The 27,706-nt window shown below is 39.1% G+C and overlaps 1 protein-coding gene across 3 annotated transcripts in view; it reads right to left on the minus strand.

The window, feature by feature from the left end:
• KCNQ3 (potassium voltage-gated channel subfamily Q member 3) overlaps positions 1-27,706 on the minus strand; it is a 193,262-nt gene that overhangs the window by 16,417 nt on the left and 149,139 nt on the right. For 2 of the 3 annotated variants that reach the window (XM_085221698.1, XM_085221697.1), the window contains exons 2-9: positions 20,315-20,405; positions 18,438-18,564; positions 16,926-17,098; positions 14,535-14,690; positions 12,967-13,077; positions 11,913-12,008; positions 10,560-10,654; positions 8,894-8,920 (exon numbers count right to left, since the gene is read on the minus strand). In XM_085221698.1, coding sequence (XP_085077824.1) covers positions 8,894-8,920; positions 10,560-10,654; positions 11,913-12,008; positions 12,967-13,077; positions 14,535-14,690; positions 16,926-17,098; positions 18,438-18,564; positions 20,315-20,405 — 876 coding nt within the window. The remainder of the gene's footprint in view (positions 1-8,893; positions 8,921-10,559; positions 10,655-11,912; positions 12,009-12,966; positions 13,078-14,534; positions 14,691-16,925; positions 17,099-18,437; positions 18,565-20,314; positions 20,406-27,706) is intronic. The other variant, XM_085221699.1, reaches the window with a different exon arrangement.

Genomic DNA, 27,706 nt, shown 5'->3' on the forward strand with positions numbered 1-27,706 from the left:
ATAGTCTTAGTGAATTGCATTAATTACCCAGATTTTGCCCTCACGTAGTTTCCTGAGGAATTAATAGCTTTGGGGAAAAATGCACAAAGTACAGACAAATATGCACAGAAAAAATCAAGGAATAGTTTTCTGTTTGTAACAAAATAATATTACTTTTTGACATCTGTGGCAAATTAACACAAAATATGTAGTGCAGTTTCATGTTCAGCCTTAGGAATTATTTTAAAAGTTAATTCCATAGTGTTTCCTTCTGGGCTGGGCTCTGGATCTGATTGATCTGACATAGTGCTCCAAAGGCTAAACTAATGGTGAGTAGAGGATCTGAGCAAGTGATTTGCTTTCTATTAAGACAAAGAAATCTGTGGTCTCTTTTCTGCATTACTGTCGCTCATCTGTGTTGTCAGAAGCCACGTCTGAGAGCAGCGGTGCTTAGCAAGACAGATGTCTTTATTCCAAGCCATCCCTGGGAACTTTATTCAAGCTCTTATACACTATATATGGAAAGAACGTATACAGGAGAGATTTATTTATTTTTTTTTCAGTTCAGGGACAGAAATTTCTTTTGTGGACTTACTTCAGAACAGCAGTGATCAAGACTTCATAACCTGCTCATAGATCAAAATAGTCCTTTGCATTCAGCACAAAAGGCTACTTATTTGCTATGATATTCTCCACTGCATATATAGTTACCCTCTTTTTTTTTTTTTCCTTTTAATGTAGCTAATATAAACATAAACTATTCCTAAATTGCCTTTCCAGAGTTAACTTTTCCCATCGATAAGTGCCAGTTCATGAAGAAATTATTGTCTCAAGACTGTTGCTTGGGAATCTTTGATTGATCTTTAGACTCCTTTTTATGCTCTGTGGGAAGTTAGCCACCTGCCGAGAGAACTGTTTCACTTTGGAATGACTTTCCAAATGGAGAAATCTGTCTGTTATTATTGATTACAGGCAGATCTAGGTGAGAATTAATTTAAAATGCAGATCTCTAGCCTAAGCTGAAGTTATGTGACCTGAAGCCTTTCTCATTAATTTAATGCTGATTATTAACCCTTAAAGTAACATTCACTTATAACAGGATTTTTACACAATAAATGTAGACGATTGTGCTCATATGTAGGCAGCCAGAGCAGTAGAATACTCAGAAAATCAATCTTTAGTTTCACATGAAAAATACAATATGTTGTATATGTAAAAAAAAAAAAAACAAAAAAACCTAACAAACTTCTTTCCAGACAAATGGCTATCTGTCATCATGGAAAAAGCGGATTGTGTTCTCATTTCCAGGGGATGAAATCTGGGTCTGCTGGGGTTTTTTCTTACATAGTGATTTTTAAAAACACTTAGGAAACATTTGTTCTCATGACACAATCCCCATCATTAAAACAGCATGCGCATGGCTCAGTCTCAGAGTATGAAGCATGCGCAAATCACATCATCCTTTATGAGAGTGGCTAGGACAGTGGTTCCCACCTACAAGTTCATGTACTGCTGCTTGTCTTTCAGAATCCACTTATTGATATTAGCTGCTTTTCCTCTCTTTGGGACAGTGGTTTCACATCATTTGGCTTTCCCACAGGAAAACAGGATTTCTGATTTCCAATACACTCCCAGAAATCGCAAGGGAGTAACATATCCCAAAAATACTGATAAAAATGCAGAGTGTTTTTTTCTGATTGATTTGGATGCATTGCCATTTCTTGTCTTGCATGCCATTGCATCCTCTCCCTTGTGATGGGATAAAAGTTTTCTCTAAACTTTTATCTTCAAAGTGGAGTCCTAGCATGAGAACTCCTTTATGCTAGGGCAAATAGAGACCACTACAAAGGGAGGAAGACAAACTATCTTTACAGCTAAAGGACAATTCATCTCTCAGATTCTTGCTCCCGTAGAGCAAAGGGAATTATTTTGGAACATCTGGGAGAAGAATTTGCTTGTGGGATATACAAGAGATGGCTGGCTTCTGCAGCAGATGTTCTACCCTTGCTAAGAATAAAGAGTGGGAACCACTGAACTAGAAATACCGATTCATAAATACCGAGTCATGCATGGAAATAACGCAGTTACATCCCATCATGCAAGCCAGATACTCTCCTCTCTGTGTTTTGCCTAACATTGGAGTTTCATAAGCAAATGGTACGTGTATGAGAAGAAAAATAATGAATTAATACTAAAAATGAATAAAACAGAGTCCTACTCCATGTATTTACCCTTTTCACCTCACACAGAGTAATAATATTCAGGAAATCTTTCCATATTTTTGCAGTTTATCTAATCACTAGGATAGCTGATCATTAGATTACGCTAGTCTCAAGTAACTGGAAGCAAAAGGAAGTCAGGCTTACTCCAGTATTTTACTACATTATCAGCTGTACTATCACTGTGCAGGTGAACTGAGCTTTGAGAAATCAAACATTCTAAATGAGATTTTCCGAAATATTCTCCTTTGTGCTTTTCCCAGTGGAAATTAGCATACAACTAATATGAAGACAGCACTGAGCCATGCAGAAAATCTTGCCCTCAGTGAATACTTTCAACTGATCTCTAAGAGTCCACATTTTCACAATATAAAACAAAGAAGACTTTTCTGTTCCAAAGTACTTACAAAATTTAGTCAATCAGCTTATCCTTCTAAGAAAATCAAATAACATTTGTTTCTATAGAGAGTAACACACAAAAGTGATCAACTTCAAAATAGTTGACCGTAACTTCTTGATAACTAATATTTTCTTTTAAAAAGCCACTGGGCACCTAGAAGTTCAAGGTCTAAATTTGCAAGTTTCTGATTTGGGAGGGAAAAATGTCCCATTTTAGTCAACACATTTCCTCATCCTTTGGTGGTCCTTATTGGTATTTAAGTGTAGATCTAACTTTAAACTCAAACTCACTTACCATCCAATTTGTCTGGTGAGAAATATGACCACAAGTTCTTCCTTAAACTCATCTTTGACACTCTTCAGAAAGAGAAAGAGTCCCTGTTCACACTAACAGTTTTTTCTCAGTCCCTTTCCTCATTCCTCCCTAAAGTGATTAGAAATGGGCAAAAATAAGCAATATCACCCCAATCCATGGGGAGAATAATCCAAGTTCAATTCCTTGTGAAAACAGGATGGATATTTTTCACCAAAGGATGCAGCCAGAAATGTAAATAGAAATCACATGGATGTTGACCCACTCTTTACTTTGCAGTGAACATTTCTCCATGTATCAATCACTAGAAAAATCAGTGTCCCTCAAATATTTTGCATGGGTCAATCATCCAATGAAAAATAGAGTGCTTCACTAGCAGCTCTCCAAAAGATGAAGGGCTTAGGCTAGGAAAGCTGAATTGTGTACAGAAGTTTGTAAAATGAAGTAGAAATGAGAAGAACAAGATAAAGTTGAATGATGGGAAGATGTTTGTTCAGGATAAAATAAAATATTTAACAATGTAGTCAAAATCTTAGTATTTCCAATGACGTGTCTTTCAGAATTTTGGATTGCTACTGATTATTTCTATGTTTCATTGCATGAAGATAAAGTTATTGCCCCAAGTCTTAAGTCACAGTTCAGCAAGATGTTTAAACATGTCACTAACTTCATTCAGATGATCAAAATCATCCACTTTCCATTTCCTGAATCAGAACCTATAAATACACATGCATGTATGTTGATCTGCTGAACTTAAATGCAAAGTTATTTGCATGCATTTGTACTGACAATGTTGGGGCTGCGCAAGAAATGGTTTTCAGCTCTTACAGAATATTTTTCACCCATAGACTTCTAGATGCTTAGCAGAGTAGGTTAGTATCATTTTCATTCTATGAAAACAGTGAAAAGCACTTGCTTCTAAGCAGATCATTGGCAGAGCTATGACTAGATCCCATATTTTCAGAACAGCAGAACAATGAACTATCTGCAAGGTCATGCAAGTTTATTTTTATATTTAAGTAATGTTTCTTTCTTATTTCCCTTACTTTTCATGGTGGTTTGATGAACTACTGTTGTCAAAACAGAAATTGCAGGCAGAGAATGGCATGCAAGAAATATGAAGGGTAAGGCTCAATTGTTACTTGAATGTATATACCTAAGTTTTCTTGTGAGGCTCGATCCAAAGAATGACTCCCTACTAAACATGACATTACTGTAAAGTGAAGAAAAGTTATTAAGATGAGACGTTAATGATTACTCATGAAAAGCTCTATGAAAAAGAATGGGAATAGCCTTTCATTTGTATTTAATGAAGTATGCAGTTCAGAGTGACTTTTTTCCCCTTCCTGTTTTGGGAAGTTGCATTAAGAAGAAATACTGATAGTGAGATTTTCCAGCCTTGCTAAAAATGCTTTTATTTTCATTAAGTTGTAACTACTGGCAATACTAAAATGCACCACATTAAATTCTCTTATACTCACACAGTAGGAAGGACTAGTACAATGTTCTGCCACTTAAAGATCTCAAAACATATTTCCAAAGGCAGAGGGATATTATTTATCTTGGAGACATAAGGAAACCGGGATAAACAATTTTTTTTCAGTGACAGGATAACTGACCTAGCAATGAATGTGTTTTCCTGATGTCTAGTTCTACAGTTGGGTAATGCTGTGTGCCAAAATTAAAAACCTGTCTAGGAGTAAAGCCCTAGGAGAAACTTTAAAATTCTTCACTAAAGTGCCTGTATACACATGATTCAAAATTAACACACTAATCAAAATAAGTGCTAATAGCTATTAAAAACTGTGCAGAAAAATCAAGCCACAATTAATTCCTCAAACACAAACACCTGTTTCAAAATAAACAATGTTCTGCAAAAGCCCAATCCAAAGGTTGAGACATGTAAGACACCCCAGTATTAGCTGAATGAGAGCACAACAAAAATGACATTAATGTCATTTTTTTCATAAAACTTCCTTTTCAGAAAGATGAAAATCCTTTGTAATACATACAGAAGTGCAACAGCATAGGAGTCTTCAGATCAGATGGAAACAGGAAATCATTCTTTCTCTACAGACACAACTGCTATCTGAGATTTCATAGAATTGCAGAATCCTTAGAGTTGAGAGGGACCTCTGAAGGTCATCTAGTCCAACTCCCTGCAATGAACAGGGACACCACAGCTAGAGCAGGCAGCCCAGGGCCTGATCCAGCCTCGCCTTGAAAGTCTCCAGGGACAGGGCACCCAATGCTTCCCTGGACAACCAGTTCCAGTGCCTTACCACCCTCAGTGTAAAATACTTCTTCCTTATATGTAACCTAAATCTACTTATCTTTAAGCTTAAAACTACTTCCCCTTGTTCTGTCATCACAGATCCTGCTAAAGAGTCTCTCCCCTTTTTTCCTGTAGTTCCCCTTTTGAGACTGAAAGGCTGCTATCAGGTCTCCCTGGAACCTTCTCTTCTCCGTGCTGAACAGCCCCAGCTCTTTCAGGCAGTCCTTGTAGGAGAAGTGTTCCACCCCTTTTGTCATTTCTGTGGCCCTTCTCTGGATGTGCTCCAACAGATCTACATCTTTCCTGTACTGAGGACTCCATGTCTGGATGTGGTACTCCAGGTGAGGTCTCACCAGTGCAGAGTAGAGGGCAGGATAACCTCATTCTGCTGGCCATGTTCTTTTGATGCAGCCCAGAATATGGTTGGCTTTCTGGGCTGTGAGGGCATATGGCTGGCTCATGTCCAGCTTCCCATCCACCCTCAGGTCCTTTTCAGTAGGTATGGCTGCTTAAAGCATGATTAAGGAGGAAACAGCTAGTGGCATCTGCAGCATGAAGTCACCATGCTCCCCACCAGTAAGCAATGAAGAGCACAGTATCAGTTACTCTTGGTTTTGGGCATGTACAGGGCTTGCAGGTTAAGTGCTATTCTTAACAGAGCAACACTGCAAACCTCTTCAGTACTTACAAGATCCAGCCCACTGCGTGGGTCAACATGTTCTTCAATGCATCATCTCACATCTTTAGTTCTAGCTTAAAGTAAGCTTCAGTAAAGCCTTGGCTGTTGTCAAATTTTAATTAGCTTTCTACTACCACAAATCCTTCCCTGCACACTTGCCTTGGCATTCAACTTCTGAAATGGGCTCTTTGCTCATTGCCTCATCCTGCGTTTTTCCTAAATGTTCTAAGAGCAAAGAGTTGCTCTTTTTTGTGTTACGCCGCCATCTCCTGTTTGGAGGAGAGGTTCTAGAAAGATCTGTCATAGAATTCAACTCTATGGAGTTCCTAAAGAGCTTTCATGTTGCAGAAAAGAAACTCTGACATTTTCACACAGCTGGGCTTCATTTTTTAATTTTCAAAGAATCACAGAATCACAGGGGTTGGAAGGGACCTCAAGAGATTATCGAGTCCAACCCTTCTGCTAAAGCAGGCATACTACTATAGGTCACACAAATAAGTGTCCAAAAGGGTCTTGAATATCTCCATAGAGGGAGACTCTACAACCTCTCTGAGATGCCTGTTGCAGTGCTCCATCACCCTTACTGTAAAGTTCTTCCATTTGTTAGTATAGAATTTCCTATGTTCAAGCTTTAGGCCTTTACTCCTTTTCCTACTGCAACACACCATCAAGAAGAGCCTGGCTTCATCCATTTGCTTCCCCCTGAAAGGGAGCTCAATTTATTGTAGTTGGTCTCACATAAGGAGCTCTACCATGCTGCCTCATCAGCCTTCCTTTACAAAAGAGGACATGGGCATCCATGACAGCATTCCAGTCATGTGAGCTGTCTTACCATGTCTCTGTGATCACGATGAGATCATGACTCTGTGATTGCATACAGATCTCTAGTTCTTCCTGTTTATTTCCCGTACTGTGCATTGGTATACAGGCACTTTAGGGAAGCAGAGGGTGCAGGTATCTCTAGAGGAATGCAAGAAGGTTTAAGCCAGACTATTGATAATGTTGTCTTCTTTGAAGAGTAATTACAAGATCCAATTAGACAATTGAGGCATTTCCAGAGTTTACTAAAAAGGCAGCATTACCAGGCCCCTCTCTGTCACAAGGAACTCTATCCCCTTCCCCCATCAAATCTAGTTTAAAGCTCTGCTAACCAGTCCAGCCAGATTGCTCCCCAGAACACTTTTGTCCCATTTTCTCAATTGCATTCTGTCTGAAGCCCACATGCCTGCTCTCTCAAAGGCCTGCCCAAAATCATAGCATCCAAAGTCTTGATCTTGACACCATATTCTCAGCCAGTAATTTACCCAATCTATTCTTGTTCTTCTTATTTTATTAACTGTTTATGTTTTCTGATTCTTCTGAGAAAGATTTGGACGAATTCTTCTTTCTCAACTGTCAACCACAGTTCAGAAAATGAACTTATTACTACAACTTGCCCATTAAGTACTCCACTATGCAAGACCTTGGAGACTGAATGCACTGACGGGCTGTTCTTTCCACTAGGACAACATTTCCTTATTGCTCATTCAATTCAATATAGCCTTCAACACAAACTGCAGTACAACTAATACTTCCCATACTAAATCAGCATAGGAAGATTCGATATTTTTTTTTTAATTTAAATTACGTGGTCTGTAAACAAGAGTTTTATGAGAGATGGGACATGGAACTGTAAAAACAAGCAGATTAGAGCTCAGTCTCATATCTATGGAAGTCCATGGATGCTTCCACAAGTACCACAATTTGTCTGTTTACCTGGAGGAGTTCCAATCTGTTTTTTTTAATAATGCTTATTTCTTTAAACATATTGTTGCTAAAATTCCCATACATAATTAATGATGATTTTGCTGAAGGTTGTTTCTTACCTAACAACATAAAAGCAACACATAGAAGGTCTAGAACAAGGTCCATGGGACTACGATTTTAAAGATTCTCGGCTGAGAGTCATAATTATCAGTTTTTAATCCAATTCATCCATGTTAAATGCCTTCTACTGGACTAAACGATAGAACAGCTCAGAAAATACTGCAGGAATTGTTCGGTCACTGCAGGTACAGGAACTTCTCTAGGAGGTTGTAATTCCCTGTCAGTTTACAATTTTTCCTACAATTCTTACTCATTTTCTCCATGTTTTAAATGGGAATGAAAATAGAGACAGCTTAATCATAAGTCTTTGTAGAACTATTTATCTTTTAATACCTATTGACTTTCATTGTGGATGATCCATTGATAGTAGTTTAGCATTTAAGTACTTTATGTGTCTGACCTAAGAGATTGAATTCTTTTATGTGCTTTCAAATCTGTAATTTGGCTGGAGGGGTTATGAATAATTCATTTCCAAATATGTCTGACACCTCATAGGTTCACTAACAGGGTCTGCTCTGCCATAGTCTTCAATGACTAACCAGTATTAGGATCAATTATTCTTTCATTCTCTTTGCTTATAAAGTGCAAAAGTTACTGGGAACTTTCCCATCTACTTCAGCAGAGGTAAGAACAAGCCCTTAACTTTAATATAGCCTTTGTAGCAAAGTGAGAGAGCTTGATTATCCTATTGATCCACCTTAGCCTTTCATCTTCATATTTATCATCAAGAAATCTGAGAATATGTTGAAATGACACAGACCTGATCTCTTCCATCAAAACATTGCTCTGTGCGGTACTGTTGAGCAGTAACATGAGACAGAACTTTACATTTACTGCAGAACAACTTGAATGCTTAACTCTGCCCCTATAGCATAGATTAGGAGAAATTTCTATAGACCGTGATTAATCATAATGAACAATAAAGCTGTTTACAGACAATCAGCAAGCAACACTTTCCAATTGTACGATTAGCATTTTAGCTGTGTTGTTAAGTTGGGAAAAAAGCAAGCAATTAAGAAATGGATTGGTTAAACATTTTTAATGACTACCTATGGTGTTAGTAGCATGTTTTGGTTAACAGCTCACAAATCCACAAAGAACCATTTAACCCACATTCTCCAATAATGTATTAAAAGGAGACTTTAATAATGATGGAGACATACCTGGCAGTACCATCCAATTGCTCTTTCCTTTTATAGAAGAGAGGAAGCATTATAAAAAAGCAAGGAAAGAAGAATTACACAATAAATCCAGCAGATTCTTTTAATGGAAATTGTAAATCTACTGTTAATTGTTTACACTTCTTTTTGTTCTGTGATCAGATCATTACTGACAACAGAATTAAAAGCTTTGACACTACATTTTCAGCTAGTTATAAAGTAAAGTAAATGAAACAGTTCATTGAAACCAATCTGTGTTGCTAAGAATGGTAATCCAGGCTTTGATGAGAAGTCAATCCCTTACCCTCTCTCCCAGGACCTTATTTGCAAAACACCTCTTAAATTTCAGGTTATGTTTAAATCACAGAAGAACCTTATACAAAGGACAACTTTGAAAACACAGTAGTGAGTCTAGACTTCAGGTGAACGTGAGAAGTGTTCTCTGAACAAAATGTGAGGTCAAGGAACCCTGTAGGAATCACAGTGTAATGGATAATGTGGGAATAGAGTGAGAAGGGATACAAAAAAGAAAGAAAGAGCCTTATTAAACACTTGTGCTTTTTCTTAGAGATTTTCTTTGGGACTGATGGGAGACTAGTTCTAAAAAAATACACTGAATAAAACAAAGAAAGAGTTAATATTTGATTATGGTTTTCCCTTTGAGAAGGCAGGATACTGAAAAGTTTCTTCAAGTCAGTTTTAAGAAACAGCTGGCACTGCCATACTAGCACAGTGAGTACAGTTCATCTATGCTGAGCAACAGGTTAAGAGCACTTGTTTTCAGAATGAAGCATAACAGTAAGCCCAGAACAAATGTTGAAATGATATGCTTTGTTAATTAATACCCATTATTAGCAACTGATAATCTATAGCTAAAGGAATAGGCATTTAATAGGCATTTTTGTGTTAATACCTCAAGTTGAAACAAGAAAATTTGAATATTAGACACTCATTAACTTACAAGCACAAATTAATTATAAATGTTTTATGCATGAAATGCTTTCCACTGAACTCTGGAGTGGTGATCATAATTGGGATTAAAAAAATAATGACCTCAACTCACCAACAGAGTTTTCTTTTGAACCTTCAGTGAACAGCATCAGGAGAGTTTGACATTCCTTGACTGTCCTCCCCTGAATTAAACCCATTAGCACACAGTATTGCCAAAAAATAAGCATCTAACAAGTATTAATTGTGTTCTTGTGTCATGGCCACCACTGTGATAACACATTTCTCAGACTGCTTGAACTGGAGAGGGAAAAGTAAGAATTTTCAGCACAGCCCATCTTCAAATATACAGTTGCATCCTAGAAGATGTGAATAGTGCAGGTGCCTGTGGCTCAGACTTTCTCAGACTTTCTCAGGATCAAAATTGCAGACAGAGAAATTGAGATTTCCAGATCAAAAAACTCCAAAGTCTTACAAAAGGAAGCTAATTGCAAGCCAACCTTCTCCTTTGTTCAAGCTTAACATGAGAGACACAAAGGGAGTTGTCCATGTGCCCATGGAGCCAGAAGACAAAAGCATTTTCTTCACTCTCAACTAGGAAAATGGTAACTGGCAACTCTCTGCTACGTATGAAAACTTCATTATATACAGAACTCCATACTTCCTGTCCTGACTTAAACTTCACAGAAAATGGTGATGGAAAGGTGTGAAATTCACTTACCTGAAAAATGGAAATGATACAATTGATTCGTAAAACCTCCAGGTAGCAACAAGATCAATTCTGTTGGGGTTAGTAGCATAGTATCTCCAGGCAGCCTGGAGATTTCAAGGGTGAGACAATAATCAGCATAAGGCAAGGCTATTCCTCGGTCTGAAAACAGCCAGATTATTTCAGATACCATACTGATTCACCTGAGTGACTATCTGGAAATGAATTACTAACGAGTCATACCAAATGAGTGGCAATATATGGCAAAATTATTAGTACTGACTTTTGATCTGGGGAGGTTATTAAAGGAGGAAGTACCACCAGTGCAAACAAGACATTACAGTTGACTAAACTGGTTTTATTCTCCTGTTGCATATTCCTGAAAGAGAACCAAGGACTGCTGAACTCGTGCAATATTTCTAGAAGTGATTAAATTGGTTACTATCTAATGTACCAGCAAAGGAAATTTTGCTGAGCTCAATCCAAAATTCTCAAAGCATACAGTTAAAAATATTATGACTAAATTTGCTGCCTCCTAAGTGGTATGCAGTAAATTTAAGCAGTAAATTCCATTCACTGCTCATTCCTGCAACTCCTTCTGTTTCTGAACAGCATTTGTAGTGAAAACCAACATTTCCAAGAGATATCATAGAAAGCTTCTACATCCCTCTGTGGAAATGCTATCACTTGCTTCACTGCACTCAAGATGCATTCCACAGCTATGATGAGTAATTAGTCAGTCCCAAGACAAGTAATTTTATGCTTAGATTTCTGAACCCATAACAAAGGTCAGAATAAAAGACTGAGTGAGTTAAGATGACTCTCCCCATTGAGTCCTCTGATAGTCCAATAACATAACAGAAGACTCAATGGCATGTTTCAGCTTTTACAAACCATACATACTACTTAGGCATTTTGACTAGATTGAGCTAGTCACTATCTATTGCATTACTGCTGTTGCTGTTTTCACACTAATAACAACATGACTTTGTTTCCACATAAAATTCTTCCTCAAAGAAACTAACAAAATCTGGATTTTGGAAAGAATATTTTCTCAACAGCATGTTTTCTGTGATTTTGTAAGGCTGACATAGAATTTTGTTGGTTTCCAGAAGCTAGAAGATGGGTGTCTTTCTTCTAATGACACCTTTCTTCTAAAATACATAATGGAAATTGAGAGATCCCTCAAGAACTGCAAAGACCATGGGCTTATATAGCTCAATGTGAAAAATTTTTCTTCTTTACAAATACAGCTTTTTACATCCTGTAAATGAGAATTGGGGATGAGGGAAGAGGAGGTCCTTGCTGCATCATGCAAAAATCTTCATAAATAACACTTTTCCAATGAGAGAAATGGCTGCAAACCTGAATGAGTTCAGCTGCTGGCTTTCTTCTTTTCTCAAAATGTTTCTGACGATGTTGCTCCTGGACCTTCAGTGCCAACCCTGAACCCAGAATGCCCTGAAAACATAGAGTGATGCAAGATTTTATCATAAAATCAAGGAATTACTTGGGCTGGGAGAGACCTTAAGGATTATCTAGTCCAAATCTGTGCTGTAGATAGAGACACCTCTTACCAGACCAAATTGCACAGGGTCCCATTCAAGATGGCCTTAAGACTTCTAGAGATGGGGTAAATTTAAGCATTTTTTATTCAGGAAAAGTGGAGAAATTCTGAGAGGAAATTGTTCTGCGGATGAGAATGAGGATGGCTACACAGGACCCTTCTGCAGTACATTATGCCTTTTCCACTGCTCCACTGATGAGGTTGCTTTGCTCCTCCCATGTGATGAAAGCCACGTCAAATCATCTTTAGATTCTCAGCAAGCTTCTTGAATGCCTAGCACCTTTCCAAGCTGGAAGTGTTCAGGTATTGTATTTCTTTTCAAGTTATAGAATGGCCAGTGCTCTGAGATGATCACTCAAATACAGATATTTGGCTTGCAAATATTTAGAGCTCAGTAAAATGGTCACAACCCTAGATCAACAGGCCCCAAATATTTTAAAAATATGTCTTGTGTGGCTATGTCAATACCAGTAAACTAATGCAGGCTAGAGTACAAGCTCAAGATCTGTCCTGTGATTGCCCAGATCATTCACCTGATGGACTTGTTCTGTCCTGAGCCAACTAACGGTCTCAGACAGTGTTGACACATGGTTCAGAAATTATCAGGGTGACATATTATATCCAGTAGTTTGCATGTAAAGTTGGGAATAAAAGATTTTGATAGCAGCATCCTACTTGTCTTCAGGAAGCAGAGCATAGACCAAAGTTATTTACTAATATAGACCAGCTCAAGTGTCTGAATTACTTCTATTAATAAGTTTTGATTCCATTGGAAGTTTTGATCACTTTATCCTCTTTTTGCAAGCACACAGCTCTGGGCTGTGGCTAAGGGAGGAGAAAGAAGTTACTTACTGCAGGAAGAGCAAAGAAGGACACTCCAATGAGTGAGAATGTAGCTGCAATCAGCCGTCCTTCCCACGTCTTGGGGGTCTTGTCACCATACCCAATTGTAGCAAGGGTGATCTGTGGGCAGAATGACCAGGTCTTCCCATAAGTGAAACAAAACCAACAACCCTGTTTTAAATATCACTATCAAACCTGTGTCACTCAATTAGCTCTATGGATGCTCGCACACAACTTCTTAAAACTTTTTAGAATCTTTATGATGAGCCAGTCAATCTTTTTCATAATATCATAGTCCAGAGGCACTGCATCTGGAAGAATGGATTTAGTCTTAAATCAGCTGCTTTTCTAGGATGCATCTACTGAATGGGAACAGATGTGGCACAAAGACCAAGCCTCATGCCTACTGTCAGTGCACAGTTAGGAATGCAACTTGCCTATTTCAGTTTGCAGAGCTTTAACAAGTCAGGGCTCCCTCTTCCTAAAGTCCCAGTCACTAAAAAGCAAAGATAATTTTGTGAAAACTTATTCCTTTCCTACGCAACTGCTAAACCTTGTTTTTCAAATATGACCCTTCAAATGAGACCCTACCTGAACTTCCTACTAAAGAAGGATATGAAAATATTCAACAGTTCTGTGTATCATCTTTTAGTTGGCAATAGAAAGGGTGAAGGAGGAATCATAGAATCATAGAATAGCTTGGGTTGGAAGGGACCTCAAAGATCATCTAGTTCTAATTCCCATGCCACATATCTTGCCATTTACAAGAACTGCACTGAATAAAAAAATATGCTGCTGAATTTTAGTCACACATTCTGTACAATACAGTCAGTTCCCAAAACTACTGGTAGTAAAGAAACATGAATTCTCTGTACAAGATGGCAAGGATTTTACATGATAAAATGAGCAGTGGTGCAAACCAATGTAAGACCAAGCATATTAAAAATCCCTCTTGATCAGTATCCTACCATCAATGGAATTTCTTGAGTGATTCCTGTCAAATCCATGTAAGACATAAGCAACACGTAGATTTCTTTCCAGAGACATCTATCTACCCTTCTATTTATGAATCCAGAGAGATTCTCAGGAGAATGGTCTCAGTGGCTTCTTGTAGATCTAACTTCCATCAGCATCTACCTATACTGCCCAGACCTATGCCACGTGTTGCTAGGTCTACAAAACAGACTTTGTACCAGCTATACTTCTGTCATTTGCTGAAGGATATAGCTCTCACTAGGTGGACACTGCTGCTGTAAGAACTTGGCTGCCCCTATGCATATGCTCTATCAGTGAAGTTATACTTAGAGACCCTCCTCCAAAACAGCCTTCCTAGAATTCAGGAGCACAGACTGGTATCTCTATAGGCTTTAAGTACCTAAGAGCCTCTGCCTGACTAGATATCTACAGAGATATAAATTCTGATAATTGATTTTAGTGGTGTTCTTACTATTGGTGATGTTATACCAGTAGCATCCCATCACTCAAAATTAGCAGCACTTATATTTAGACCCTAACACCAATATGTATTAGATACAACGTTTTTAAAAAGATCATAAAGAATTTTTGGATTCACTTACCAGCCCCCACCACAATGCATCTGCATAGGTCTCAAACTCTTCCTTCATCTCCACCCCATTAGCATCCTTTTCAGGCACATCTTTTTCAACCAGATAAACAAGAAACGAAGATAGGATGAGTGTCAGGAACCCAATGTACCAAGCAGTGATGAGTTCCTGCAAAAGAAACAAAAGGACAATGAAGGGGCTGAAAACAGACTCAAAATCCACAGTGACAGTGTAATTGTCAGGAGAGAAGCACTGACAATAGCTGAGCTGTCACTGGAAGCTTGGTCACAATTCCACGATGAGCCTAGCTCAGCGCTTACTGGCAAAGTTGCTGCCAGGTTGAAGTAAAGTTGATCTAAGAGCTTAGCTGCACCATGATGGGACTGTATCCCTGACCTTGAGTCTTAAGTCATTCTCAGTCCTTTTGCCCCAGGGCTGGAGTGGCTTTAGCAGGCAAATCAAAGGCTCTGCTCTCTTCACCTTGACAGAGTCAAGGCTGCAGAAAGCAGTTTCTTCTCTTTAGGCATATTAAAGCGGCTTTCAAGGTTTGCTTTCAGCATGGAATGATGCAACATGAACATATCTTTAAAAATATCTGTGTTGAAACAAAATCTAAGCTTGCTTGAGAGAGTACCTGCAGTGGAGTGTGTGCCAAATCCTATTCAGTTGGGAGATGCAATGACACAAATTACAATCTCAGCAATGTCTGAAACAGCAAAATGTGTTCACAAGCAGTAAAAAGTCGATATTTAAATTTCTTTCATTTTCTGATTGCTGTTTTTTACCAAAGAAAGGGTCGCAGCTGAGAATTTCATAACTGAGTTTTGAGATGTCACCTTTTTTTCGTAGAACCATACAATGACTTCAGTTGGAAGGGTCCTTAAAGATCACTGAGTTCCAACCCCCCTGCCATGGGCTGGTTGCTACTCACCAGTTCAGGCTATCCAGGGCCCATCCAATCTGGCCTTGGACACCTCCAGGGATGGGGCATCCACTTCTCAGGGCAGCCTGTGCCAGTGCCTCACTATCCTACAGTTTTCCTAACTTTTAATCTAAATTTCCTCTCTTTTAGTTTACGGCTGATTTCTGGTGGGCAAACGCAGATGGCAATTTGTAGGTGAATCTTGCTAATAAAATTGTTTCTTTACTGTCTTTCAGTGAAGCAAATTTCTCATAACCTCTTTTTGTCTTTCTCACTCACCTGAGATCCAAAAGATGGTGATGGCAAATCAATGTGGAATGATGGGGAAAAAAAACCACACTATGAAGCCTTAAACAATTTCTAAACAATGTCCTTAGCACATACACTTCTTTCATGATCTCAGTTTCCTGAGAAACATTTTAGACATAAGTGTTTATATGCCACCTGCCTTGTAGCAGGCTTTATGGGGAGGAAACAGAAGTTGGTATGAAATGAAGGAGGGTATCCCTATCAGCCACTACAAAGAATTAAAGTCTAATTATGCTGTGCCAGCTGGCATTTTAATTTTCAAAAAACCCGAAATGTCAGGAATGTCATTCCTGGATTAAAAAAAAAACCCAGTATGTAGCACAGTTTTTCTACACCCAGCACATATGAGAAATCTAATCTAAAGGCTTTTTATGGAAATAGTTTTTAACTTGTAATAATATTTGGTGAAAATGAAAAATCACAATGTATCTTTCTGGTGTGAGACAGAATGCCTGACTATAGCACACAGACTGAGAAAAGATGATTTTAGAAATTCTGTCCATCTGGATTCACACTGTGTGCATCACTGTATTGTCTGACCCATGCTTCCAAAGAGGAGTTCTACCAGCAGCTCCCTCTGAAATGACAAAATGACATTTCTACCAGCCAGTCTTTTGCCATCCCGCTGGAGTCCTGCTCCATCTGGTGATCACGCAACCTGTGAAGCCACTAAAGATAGGTTGCAACTACACAGGCATTTCAATCAAAGATTTCAGCGTACTTTACTATTAAAAGGATGTCCCTGCTCTCATTCTGTGTAACAACAAAATTGCAGTGTCTGTGAGAATAGATGCTCACTCTTGCCACTTCCAAGTATCACTAATGAGTAGGGGAGAGTAAAACAAGTGGTGCAAATGGTTCATAGTGTGAAGAAGGAAATGAAGTTGAAAAGAGGAAACCCAGGAAGTTGGTGAAGTCCACCATCCCTGGAGGTGATCAAGAGCCATGTAGATGTGGCACTGAGAAACATGGTTTGGTAGGCACGGTGGGGATGGGTTGATGGTTAGACTAGATGAACTTAGCGGACTTTCCATCTTTAATGATTCTATCATTCTGTGATTACTGTTGCTAGAAATAATCTTAAGGCACTCTTGCACTTATGTGTCCCCTCTCTTCCACATCAATATCAGGTTGCATCAGCCCCAGCTGAGTCTTGCAAACTCCTCACTTACTTTGCTATGTGCACAAATAGCTGATCCCAAAAGTTTCCATGTGCCACCTCGTCTGTCCATTCGGAGCATCCTCAGGATCTGAAGGAAGCGAAGGCTTCTGAGTGATGTGGCCAGAACATTGCCCTGGTTCCCAACAGCAACAACTGGCACTGAAGCAATCAGCACAAAGATATCTGCAAGGTGAAAAGAACAAAGCCTGCCAACAAAAGTGGCCCCATCACTCAGTTCTTAATCCCATATGGCTGTGCTGCAAATTTCCCTAGGCAAATTTTAAAGCTGCCTGAAAATGCCTCCTCATGCCAATTAATCAGGTACCTGCACCTGGAGCACGGAGTCATGCACAGAACTCAACAGAGAGCCCTGTAATCTATTTACAGATCAATACGCTATATATGAGACACTGGCTGAGCTAGCATAGGGATGCACAAAAAACAGTGTCCTAATGCTGACAGAAAAAAAACAAACAAACAAAAAAAAACCACCACAAAAACCTGAATTCTTATGTCCCTCAAGAAGGCCATAGAGAACCAGACTTACAGATCATCACATATATATGTACACACACACACACACATATATATAGTACATCTAGTTTTTTGATCTTTTGGCTGAGTTTTCCTATTAAAATCACTGGCACAATCATCACACTGCATCTTCTTGTTGGTTGCTCTGGTTTGCCTGTTTTTTTTTCTGTTTTTCTCCCCCTCCCCCAACCCCTTCCCCTTGATTCACCTCACTTGTCAATTCATACAACTGGTACCAAAGGAGTTAAAAAAAATTATCTGGGCTCTCATTTTTAAAATTGTCTTCATATTTTATTTCCAGCCAAAAACAGTGTTTCCAGATGAGTTTCAGAATTACTCATTTTCAATCATTCTCAAAACAAATTAGTGTCAATAACGAATCAAAAAATGAATGAATGTGAACATGAATCACCAGTGCTCAGGCAGAATGAGCTCCTGCATGTTGGCAAGTTGGTTTTGTGGATAAAGGAGTTCTTGGGGGGGATTCAAAGGTGGATAACGAGTAGCTTCAAGGCTAGTTGTAAGTAATGCCTAACAAACTTGAAGGATAAAATGGGAGAAATCACAAAGATACTTGTTTGTAAATACAGACCAGCATTATAAAAATAAGATACAGCACGTGATATGAAAAAGGGCTGGGAAAGATAGCACTAGGATCTGAAGGGCTTTGAAACTGAAGACAGATAGTGTACATTTTGTGATGAACTTGAGAAAAAACAGTTGGGCTCAGTACAAGAAAAATGTATTTGAACCATACAAGGATCAATTTTTTCTCATTGGCCAACCACCCAAGCACATCTTAAATGAATTCTTATTGCCAGGTATTACAAATAACCACTCCAAGCATGACACAGTTCCTAGCACAAGAGGCTGGGCTGACTTTGGTGCTCTTTGTACTGCCTTTCACTGGTTTTTGCATATCCTCCCAACGTGGCTCAGAAGGAAAAGGACCTAACAAGGAAAACAGAAGTACAACGTATGTGCCTACCCAGCATGCACAGAGGCTTTCTGGCAAACTTCAGTCTCCCTCTCCATCCTTTGTAGCGACAGCAACACCCAGCAGCCCAGATTCTTAAGGCAAACTCTGCTCCAAAGATGAAAATGGCAAAGGTTTCCTGTATTAAAGACACAAATGAGACTGTTAGATTTAAATTTTGCAGTAGGCCTGGATGCACAGCAATAGATGAAGCAAACAAAGTTGCAAACTGAGGTGCAAATGTTGGGGACAAGGATGAGAAAAGAGAGAGGAAGAAAACAGGGAAGAGAACACAGGTTCATGAGAGTCAAGGAAAAGAGGGACATCATAATTTTACAGCTTGCTAAGTAATCTGTGTATAGGATGTGTTCTTCCTACTGAGTGTATAGGAAGTGCTTACCTTGCCTTGAAATGCAATTATTTCAAAAAACAAAACCATTGCTGTTTTTTATTTTGAAATAAAAACACATATGTGGTGACTGCAAAGTGCCCAGTGCACAGTACAATGGGGTTATGTACCAGTTGTTCCTTCATGGAACCATGTCTGAAGAGACAAGGACTGGAGCAAGTGTATTCATATGGTAATATTTAAGGCATATGTATAAAGGCATATATATGACAAATTTAAAACATCACTCTCAGTTTCTCTGCAAAGAAAAATGGGATTTTCTATTGTGATTAATGACTGGGGAATTTTTTAGCCCATCTAGGCATGAGAAGAAAATAAGGAGGAGAGAAATTCTCCAAAGTGATTGAAGGAGATGGGACAAGAGCATCATGGGGCCTCTGGAAATATGAGATAAAGAGAAAAGGAGGATTTTCCCTAATACTCATACCTCCAGCTGCTGCCCATTTCTGAAAACTGCTGAAGCCATGTAAAAGCAGAGACAGGAGAAATTACCTCAGGCTTTCTCAAATGTGAATAGATGGCTCAGAGCAGAGTAACAGGGACAAAAGTGAGATTCAAATTCTCTAGCAGATGAAGGTGTTTTCTTACAGCTGCTTTTTAAGAAGAAACTTGCAAGGAGAAATCCCCTTCTAAGCCTCTTGGCATTTAATTCTTGTCCACATCTACTTGCCTCTGGTGTATAAAGGGAAATGGAAATTGAGATCCTGGAAGTACCATGCGGTTCTCCTAGAATTTCTATTCCACAAGACTAGGGTTAGTGAGACAGACCACTTTCTATTTCATGACAGTTATGGAAAAAGAGGAAGTTGGGATCATTTTCATAAAATGATTAATATGTCACGCTTGTACTTAGTGAGCTTTTCCTATTTTTTTTCTTCTTCTGCCAAATAGGAGTCCTGCACAAATAGTCTTGAGTATTGATAAATCCATTGACAAAATATACATCTGGGAAACTCAGAGAAAGGAATATATTTATTTTCTCCAAGTACATTTCTCTCCTTCATGAATAATAGTCAGAGACATTGCTTTGAACAGTTTCATTTATGCTACTATCAGACACAAGTTTAAGACCAATTCTAAGGACCTTCCTTAAATAAAAAAAAAAAAAAAAAAAAATGCTGGGAATGGAAAAATATGATGGAATAAATCTCAATATTATTGAGAGATCCTCAAAAATTGAGTTTTCAGAAGTATTGAGTTCTATTCTGATCAGTAGGTGATTTATTGATACTTTAGAAGGAGAACCGCTGGGAAATACTGAAAACTCACTATTTAAAAATCTCAGGCTAGTAGTCTTTCTTTCTTCCTTTATACTCAGTTGATGTTGACAATGGACTGGGAATTCTCCAATACGTAAGAGCTCAGTCACTGTCCCAGTACCCACAGAAGAAATCATACTGCATGCAGAGCAAGTTTCCATCACTGCTGATGGAGTTGATTTCTGTTCAGCAGGGTGACACCCTGGCCACAGACTACTTACCAGCAAAAGAAGCCAGTCACCTGAAACAGTTTCATACTCCTTGAAAGTTGTCAGGACAGCTAAGATCAAGCACCCCAAAACAATCAGAAACCTGGAGTGAAACAAAAAGGAGACATCAAGAGAATATTACTGCTCTGTATTTGCGTGGGAGATACTGCTTATTTAGATACAGGACGTAGGTACTTCTGATCGGTAAGCAGTGGAGTGGACTCTCAGGAAGACCAAGGGAGACTTGGAAGTTAACAAATCATGGCAATAAACTACGTCAAAATGACTCCAAGACAAACATATGGTAATTAACTTTGTTGCATTCTTCAGGAAGAAAATAGATAGAATTGCATGTCAGGAAGGGATTTATAAGATATATAATGCTCAGGGGGTCTATTTCAAGCTGATGTTCTGTGTGCTTCATAAAAAGACACTGTGGTTGCAGTGAAATTAATCTGCTTGGCACATACCGAGACTAGAGAAACAGTAAATGCTTCAATACAACACAGCACTGGGACAAACTCTCCCTTGAAAACCACACTGCTTTTCTTTTTTTTTTTTTTCACTTCTCTTTTTGCACTCATTTCTATGCAGATGAAGAGATGAAAAAGCTTGAAACAGAGACAATAGAGAGGGTAAAGTTTTACTCTCCAATAAACCCAGTATGTGATAAATCATTGCCTCTGTGCTATTGTCTGTGAAGACCCAGAACTCAGAGATTTGACAGAAAATTTAATTCCCACAGCTGGTAAATCCAATTCAGAATCTGAAGTCACGTTGATCTGCTTTATAAAACTATTCCCAGGTCCAAGTTATTAAAAATCTTCTACATATAAATAGGTAGGAAAAAATCAAGGGAGTCTTGTAAGTGATTGCTATGAAGCAGAGTGGGGTAAGCTCTTCTAGTACTTAATGTACCCAGTTCACGGGCATTTTGAATGTGCTCCCAAATTGGATCCACAGGAACAGAGGGCCAGTGGGCATGGAAATACTTCATAGCTTAGTGAATAAATGGGAAGGACATCTCCATAAAAGCTCTGGATCTTTTGCTAGAATGCATCAAAGAAATGATAGGCATTAGGCATTGAAATCATCCAGGGGGGGAAAAAAAAAAAAGAAAAAAAAAAAAAGTCTTGTTAAGACTTGAACTGTGTTCTGAATTCCTGTTCTGAACTTCAATCTGATACCTGACGTGCCGTTTCATGTCTTGCTACACTTTGTTTCACTGGGTGAAATGGACAGAGTCCAGTCTACATGTGGAGGCAGGGAGAATGATGACCACGGAGGCTCAGTTTAGATATGTTTCTTCTAACCTGTCCTGGACATTTCTTTTGTGTGTGGGGAAATATGGGGTTAAGAGAGCATACCCTGACAATACTTCCATGCAAGGAATGGACAACACTGAAACAGCTCCCAGCAAACCCTGAAGGGTTATGATGCTGTAGTTTTCCAGGCCCTGAGGGTTGTTCAGATTGAAGTTTCTATGCTGGTATAATCACTTGGAAAGTTTCAGATCAGCCCTTTTGAGAAAGGTTAGAACAGATACACATGGATTTGCTCATGCTGACTCACTCTGGATTTCATCGACAAGTTTCTCCTTCTCCCACTCACCAGCCATGCACTAGAGGAAGGGTTATGTGGCTGACAGGAAACAGCCTTTGGGTCCAGAACATATCTGTTGCCATCAACCTATAACCACATGAATGCTAAGTCAAGACAGTAAGCAGTTAACTTAGTACCTTTGTGAAGTTCTTGCCATGCCCTCAAGCTGGTTTTGTCACACCATAATTTGCTGTCCGCATCTTACAGTTGTAAAGCCAGTAGCCCGCTAGCTGACTCACAGTTCCTGCACCTCCACAAGCAAAATGATGTTAACTCAACCAAGACAACGTGATTCCTTCAACCAGCTATAAACTATGATTTACCAAATTACAGCCACTGCATGGCACCATCACTAATTCTCCAACTGAAAGCTTGAGCTTTAGCTACCTGATGATTTCCATTGCAGTTGTTTTTTTACACTGTGTGACCCAGTAGCTCACAGGTACCATTTAAATGATTTAATGAAAGGTGAATCACACTGAAAACAGTCCAAGGAAATTACATTATCGGCTGCTTAAACTTAAGGTGTGAATTCACATTATAATGTGTCAAGTCATATAAAGATAATGTACAGATTTTGATTCAAAATTCAGAAGCTCGGAAGCCTAAAAATGCTTGCAGTTTTACCGCTAGAGGGTACCAGCACTCCACAGACCAGAAGAATCCTGCTCAATCCTATTTTCCCTCCACGTGAAACAAACGAATTGCAGGTGGTGTTCAGGTGATCATATTCCTGTATTTGATATGCAAGAAAATGAGTCTCACTGCATTGAAAAATCTTTTCCTTGTTCACTAACAACTAAACAAATATTGGCACGAATGGACAAGGGGTGCTTCTTGTACAATTGCTCTGCAGCACAGCCCACACTCCTCCAAGCAGGAACCCACCTGCAAAAATAACAGATTGTGGAAGACAGAAAAGGAAAAAGAGGGTGGGAGGGTGAGACTGGAGATCATAAGTCACCAAGAATGATTTCAGTCCCAGCAGGGAACATGATCTGATAGCCTTCAGAATTATGTGAATGCAGTCCAGAAAATTGCCTTTTGAGGTTTGACTGCTGAGCAGAAACCACAATTTCCCCCAAAACCCACATCCCACAGAGTCAGGCTGCTCCTTCTACAGTAATCTGGGTGAAAAGCCTGTGCTGCGACAAGTAAATGCAATCCATCTTGGAAGCATCAGATTTCCTTCTACCACCCTGCTTCCAAAGGATAAACACCCGCTACAAGTTAATCAAATCACATCTCAGCAATCCTCATTTAGTATCTGAAACGATGACTGTGTTCAGAGCACTCTATGAATTTTAATCTCTGTTCATGCTATGCAGCCCACCAGTTTCCCTGCAGCCTATTTTGTTTCTTTTAGATCTGAGTGTTTACAAAACCCCGAAGTCGTCTTAAGTTCTCTTTCTATAGCAGATGCTAAAAAGGTATCACATTTTTTTCATCAGTCCCCTTTGCTCAGCAAAGACAACAATTATATCTTCATCAGGAGTGTTACCTATACCCATTTTTTTGCCCATATGGTGACTAAGCAATCAGAAAGACTTGAGCTTGTTTGACCATTGCTCTGTATTTTCCCATGGCAATACGACAGAACCTGAACCTATGTTCTCTAATCTCATCTTTTAAAGGCAGAAGTGTGGGTCTAGTGGTTGAGTCTGGCTGTAAAATCACAACAGGTGACTCAGAGTGCTGAAACCACAGGGGATGATGAGAGAAGAGGCAAACAGTGACCAGGGTAATCAGCAGAGGGAGCATCTGAAATTTACAGAAAGTTACAGTGATGCTATCAAGAGACACATAGCATTAAAAGTTAGAAGAAAGAAACAGCACAAAAATTAAGGTTTAATTTTAAAAAATGAGTCCTCTGAAGTCCAGACTTTTTGACAACAGTGTCTCAGCAGGTGGCAATCTGTACCTCTAGACTAATTCAGATATGACAAATAAGGATTTGAATTCTCCTCCTTGGTTTTTAAAAATTAACCTTGCTATCATTTCATGTAATGTTTCGTGGCCCAATAAGTTGTACCTATTTGCAGTATTATTCCTAAAAGCTTGGTTATTTTGATGGATGTGTAATTTATAGACCACCAAATGGCAGTACTCTTTTGTCACTGTCACAACTAATATGCTATTCAAAGTTCTTGCCATTGAGAATCACATTTAACATTCATATTTTCAAATCATACTATTTCGGAGTATTAAAAATAATCTTCCAAAAAGAATACATACTTCTTCCAGGAAAGAAAAAAATAATTTATGACCATGCTAGGTTATGAAACAGATTCTTCCTGGATGAACATCATGGATTGTTATGCTGATTTATTCTTATGTTTCAGATTCCTTAAGTGTTTCTTTTATATTTGCTTTCATATGAACCAGAATGATGCTGATATAGCTGAGATCTTTTACATTTTTCTATACATATGTGCTTGTCATGTATCCCATTCAGCACCTCTTCCATCGAATTTTAGGAGCAGATCACATAGTGATTTGCCTATAACTTATTCCAAAGCATAGCAGTACTTCTAAAGCTGTCATGAGGATCAGCAACATCATAGGCAGGTCAAACAATGTTTGTATCTGCTATCATTTTGGCAGTTTTTTGTCCTGTGTGAAGATCTTTGCCTTTACAGCACAATCTGTCTGCAAAACTTTTCTTGAGCATACATTTACATGCAGTATGTTTGATTTTTGTGCCACACAACTTAATTAAGCTAGCAGTTACATTGATGGAGTCTTGATCTTCTATTGTATTGTATTCTATAGAGAAATGTGTTTTAGGGCTCACTATGGACATCTGCAATCACATACCTCAAGTGGACTTAGAGTTAATAGAGAGGAACATACACTCCTAGTGTTATCTTGAAGTAGACAGCTCAAGGTGTTAAGAAGCACCTAAACAGACAACTGTATTCTCTGTATCTGAAAGAAAATCCTGTAATGACTATGTGAAGGTGGCAGTCAAACAGTAGAAAAAGCTTCCTAGAGAGTAGTTGATGCCCCATACCTATTACTTTAACTTTTAGTCAGCCCTGAAACAGTCAGGCAGTTGGACTTGATGAATTTCGAAAGTCCCCTCCATATCTTCTCCTCTCCTCTCCTCTCCTCTCCTCTCCTCTCCTCTCCTCTCCTCTCCTCTCCTCTCCTCTCCTCTCCTCTCCTCTCCTCTCCTCTCCTCTCCTCTCCTCTCCTCTCCTCTCCTCTCCTCTCTCTCCTCTCCTTACTTTTATTCAATTCTATTTCTATTCTATTCTATGAAACTGCTTACTGTATAAGTCAGCTGAATTCCACCCCTTATGTTCAGCCTGATTTTGGATTTAATTACAAATATTTATATGATTTTACTACTGAAAGAATTAGCCTACCAGCTTTACCAACCCACTTCTTACATGACCAGGTTTCTCTGAAATCCTTTGCTGGAACTTTGGCATCACATCTACATTTGGTCCAGAATCACACATACAAGATCACAATCCAAGGTCTGGGCAGGACAGATTCATACACACTTACTATTAAGATATTACCTCTTGTGCAACAGTGCATAGACTTTTATTGGCTCTCAAATCTGCAGTGCCATTTCTTGCAACTCCATTGGAATATCCTCTCTCTACAAATCTTTAATTGAATCTAAGATTTTTCTGTTTAACTTCATTTGGCCCTTTCTTGTTTTCCTTACAACCTGCATATAGGGAGCATATAAACATGAGAGGGAATGTTTGTTCACAAGTATGGATAGTGATAGGACAAGGGGGAATGGTTTTAAACTGAGACAGGGGAGGTTTAGGTTAGATATTAGGAGGAAGTTTTTCACACAGAGGATGTGACGCACTAGAACAGGTTGCCCAAGGAGGTTGTGGATGCCCCATCCCTGGAGGCATTCAAGGCCAGGCTGGATGTGACTCTGGGCAGCCTGGTCTGGTAGTTGGCGACCCTGCACATAGCAGGGGATTGAAACTAGATGATCATTGTGGTCCTTTTCAACCCAGGCCATTCTATGATTCTATGATTGCAATCTAGCTTAATTCTGTTCTACCACCTGATAAATCCTAATGGATTTATCTAAGATTAAGTATGAAAAATATGATGGAGTTTTGCTTAATTGTTTTGATGTTCAGTTCCCAATTAAATACGGTCTTAAAATCAGGGTGTCAGGTTTTCACAAGCATCCCCAAACTTCATATTGGAACAGTCTTTTTTCTTTCAATTATTGGCTTTGACCCATAAAGATTAAAATTGGATCTTTTCTCACACTTCTTTCAGTTGCTTCTTATTCCCACCCACCACCTTTTTCTCTGCATCCAAATTTCAGTTTTCACAGTACATCTGCAGTATCTTGCACTGATCGTTTTATGGTTGCTAATAAGAGGCTTGAGTTGGGATATTTAATATTAGGGAAAAAAAAAAAAAGAAGTAATTACCAAATATTTGAGAACAACTCTTTAGAGAGAAGGGAATGCATACCTCACTTTCTGAGGGCTCAAAACATACACTATTTAATATTTTACTTCTTGTACCTCTTGCACCTCTCTTTCTCTGTGTCCACGAATTCTGCTGAATACACACACGTGTTCACAGCTCTCTGCTTGAGTCCCTGGCCCAATGCCACCATACAGGAAGAATACAGTAAAAATACAGAACAAGCTGAACTGCACTATTGCTCCACTTCAATAGCAGAGAGAGAGGAAGAATCTCCACTTGAAGCTAGAAGAAACCCTGGAGGAAGTAAGGAGAAATCCCCAACGGGTTCTCAGACTTAGTGACAGGCTAGAAGATCCAGCAATGAAGTGGTAGCTCAGAATGACACCAATCCATTGGTAACAGAAGTGGGAACTATTTATTGGTAGGAGATTGAGTCAAACTCATACCAAAATACTCTTTTGTGACATGGGTTCTACATTGGCAGGAATTCCTCTGAATAGGCCTTACTGCAGTTTCCCTAAGTTTGGAAAGCTTTTAAAAAGGAAAATCTAGGAAAGGAAAGTTGTGCTTAGTAGCAATGCATTTAAGACTCCTAAGAACAGCTTTTAAATCAGATACTTCCTTCTTTCCTCCATGTACAAGCAAAAAGTCTGGTTAAGGCCCCATCCTCTTATTGCCTTTTCTTCCAGTACACTGATAAAACATTTTGCTATAATGCACCACTTTAATTCACCCTTTTTTAATCAGCTTTGACAGCTTCCTTAAAGAGTCTAGCATGCTGATACAAAATGCTCTGGGTCAGCAATGTCAGATACAATGAACACCACTGTTGTGGATCTTCTGCTCTATAAGATATTTCAGAACACTAGATTATCACATTGTGCACAAGTGCAAAATAGAAAGCCACAGAAAACTCTGTCAGATTATTCTCAGCTTGGAAAACAAGAGTCATCCACCAAAAACCCATTACTATCACAGAATCACAGAATTGTAGGGGTTGGAAGGGACCTCTAGAGATCATCGAGACCAACCCCCTTGCCAAAGCAGGTTCCCTACACCAGGTCGCACAGGTAGGCGTCCAGGCGAGACTTGAATATCTCCAGAGAAGGAGACTCCACAACCTCCCTGGGCAGCCTGTTCCAGTGCTCCGTCACCCTCACCGTGAAGAAGTTCTTACGCACATTCGTGCGAAACTTCCTATGCTGCAGCTTATGTCCGTTTCCCCTCGTCCTGTCTCCACGTACCACTGAAAAGAGACTGGCCTCACCACTATGGCCGCCACACCTCAGATATTTATAAACCTGGATCAGGTCCCCTCTCAGTCGTCTTTTCTCAAGGCTAAACAGACCCAGGTCACTTAGCCTTTCTTCACAGGGG

Source organism: Meleagris gallopavo, chromosome 3 (assembly GCF_905368555.1).
Source record: "Meleagris gallopavo chromosome 3, MGAL_WU_HG_1.1, whole genome shotgun sequence".
Lineage (NCBI taxonomy): Eukaryota > Metazoa > Chordata > Aves > Galliformes > Phasianidae > Meleagris > Meleagris gallopavo.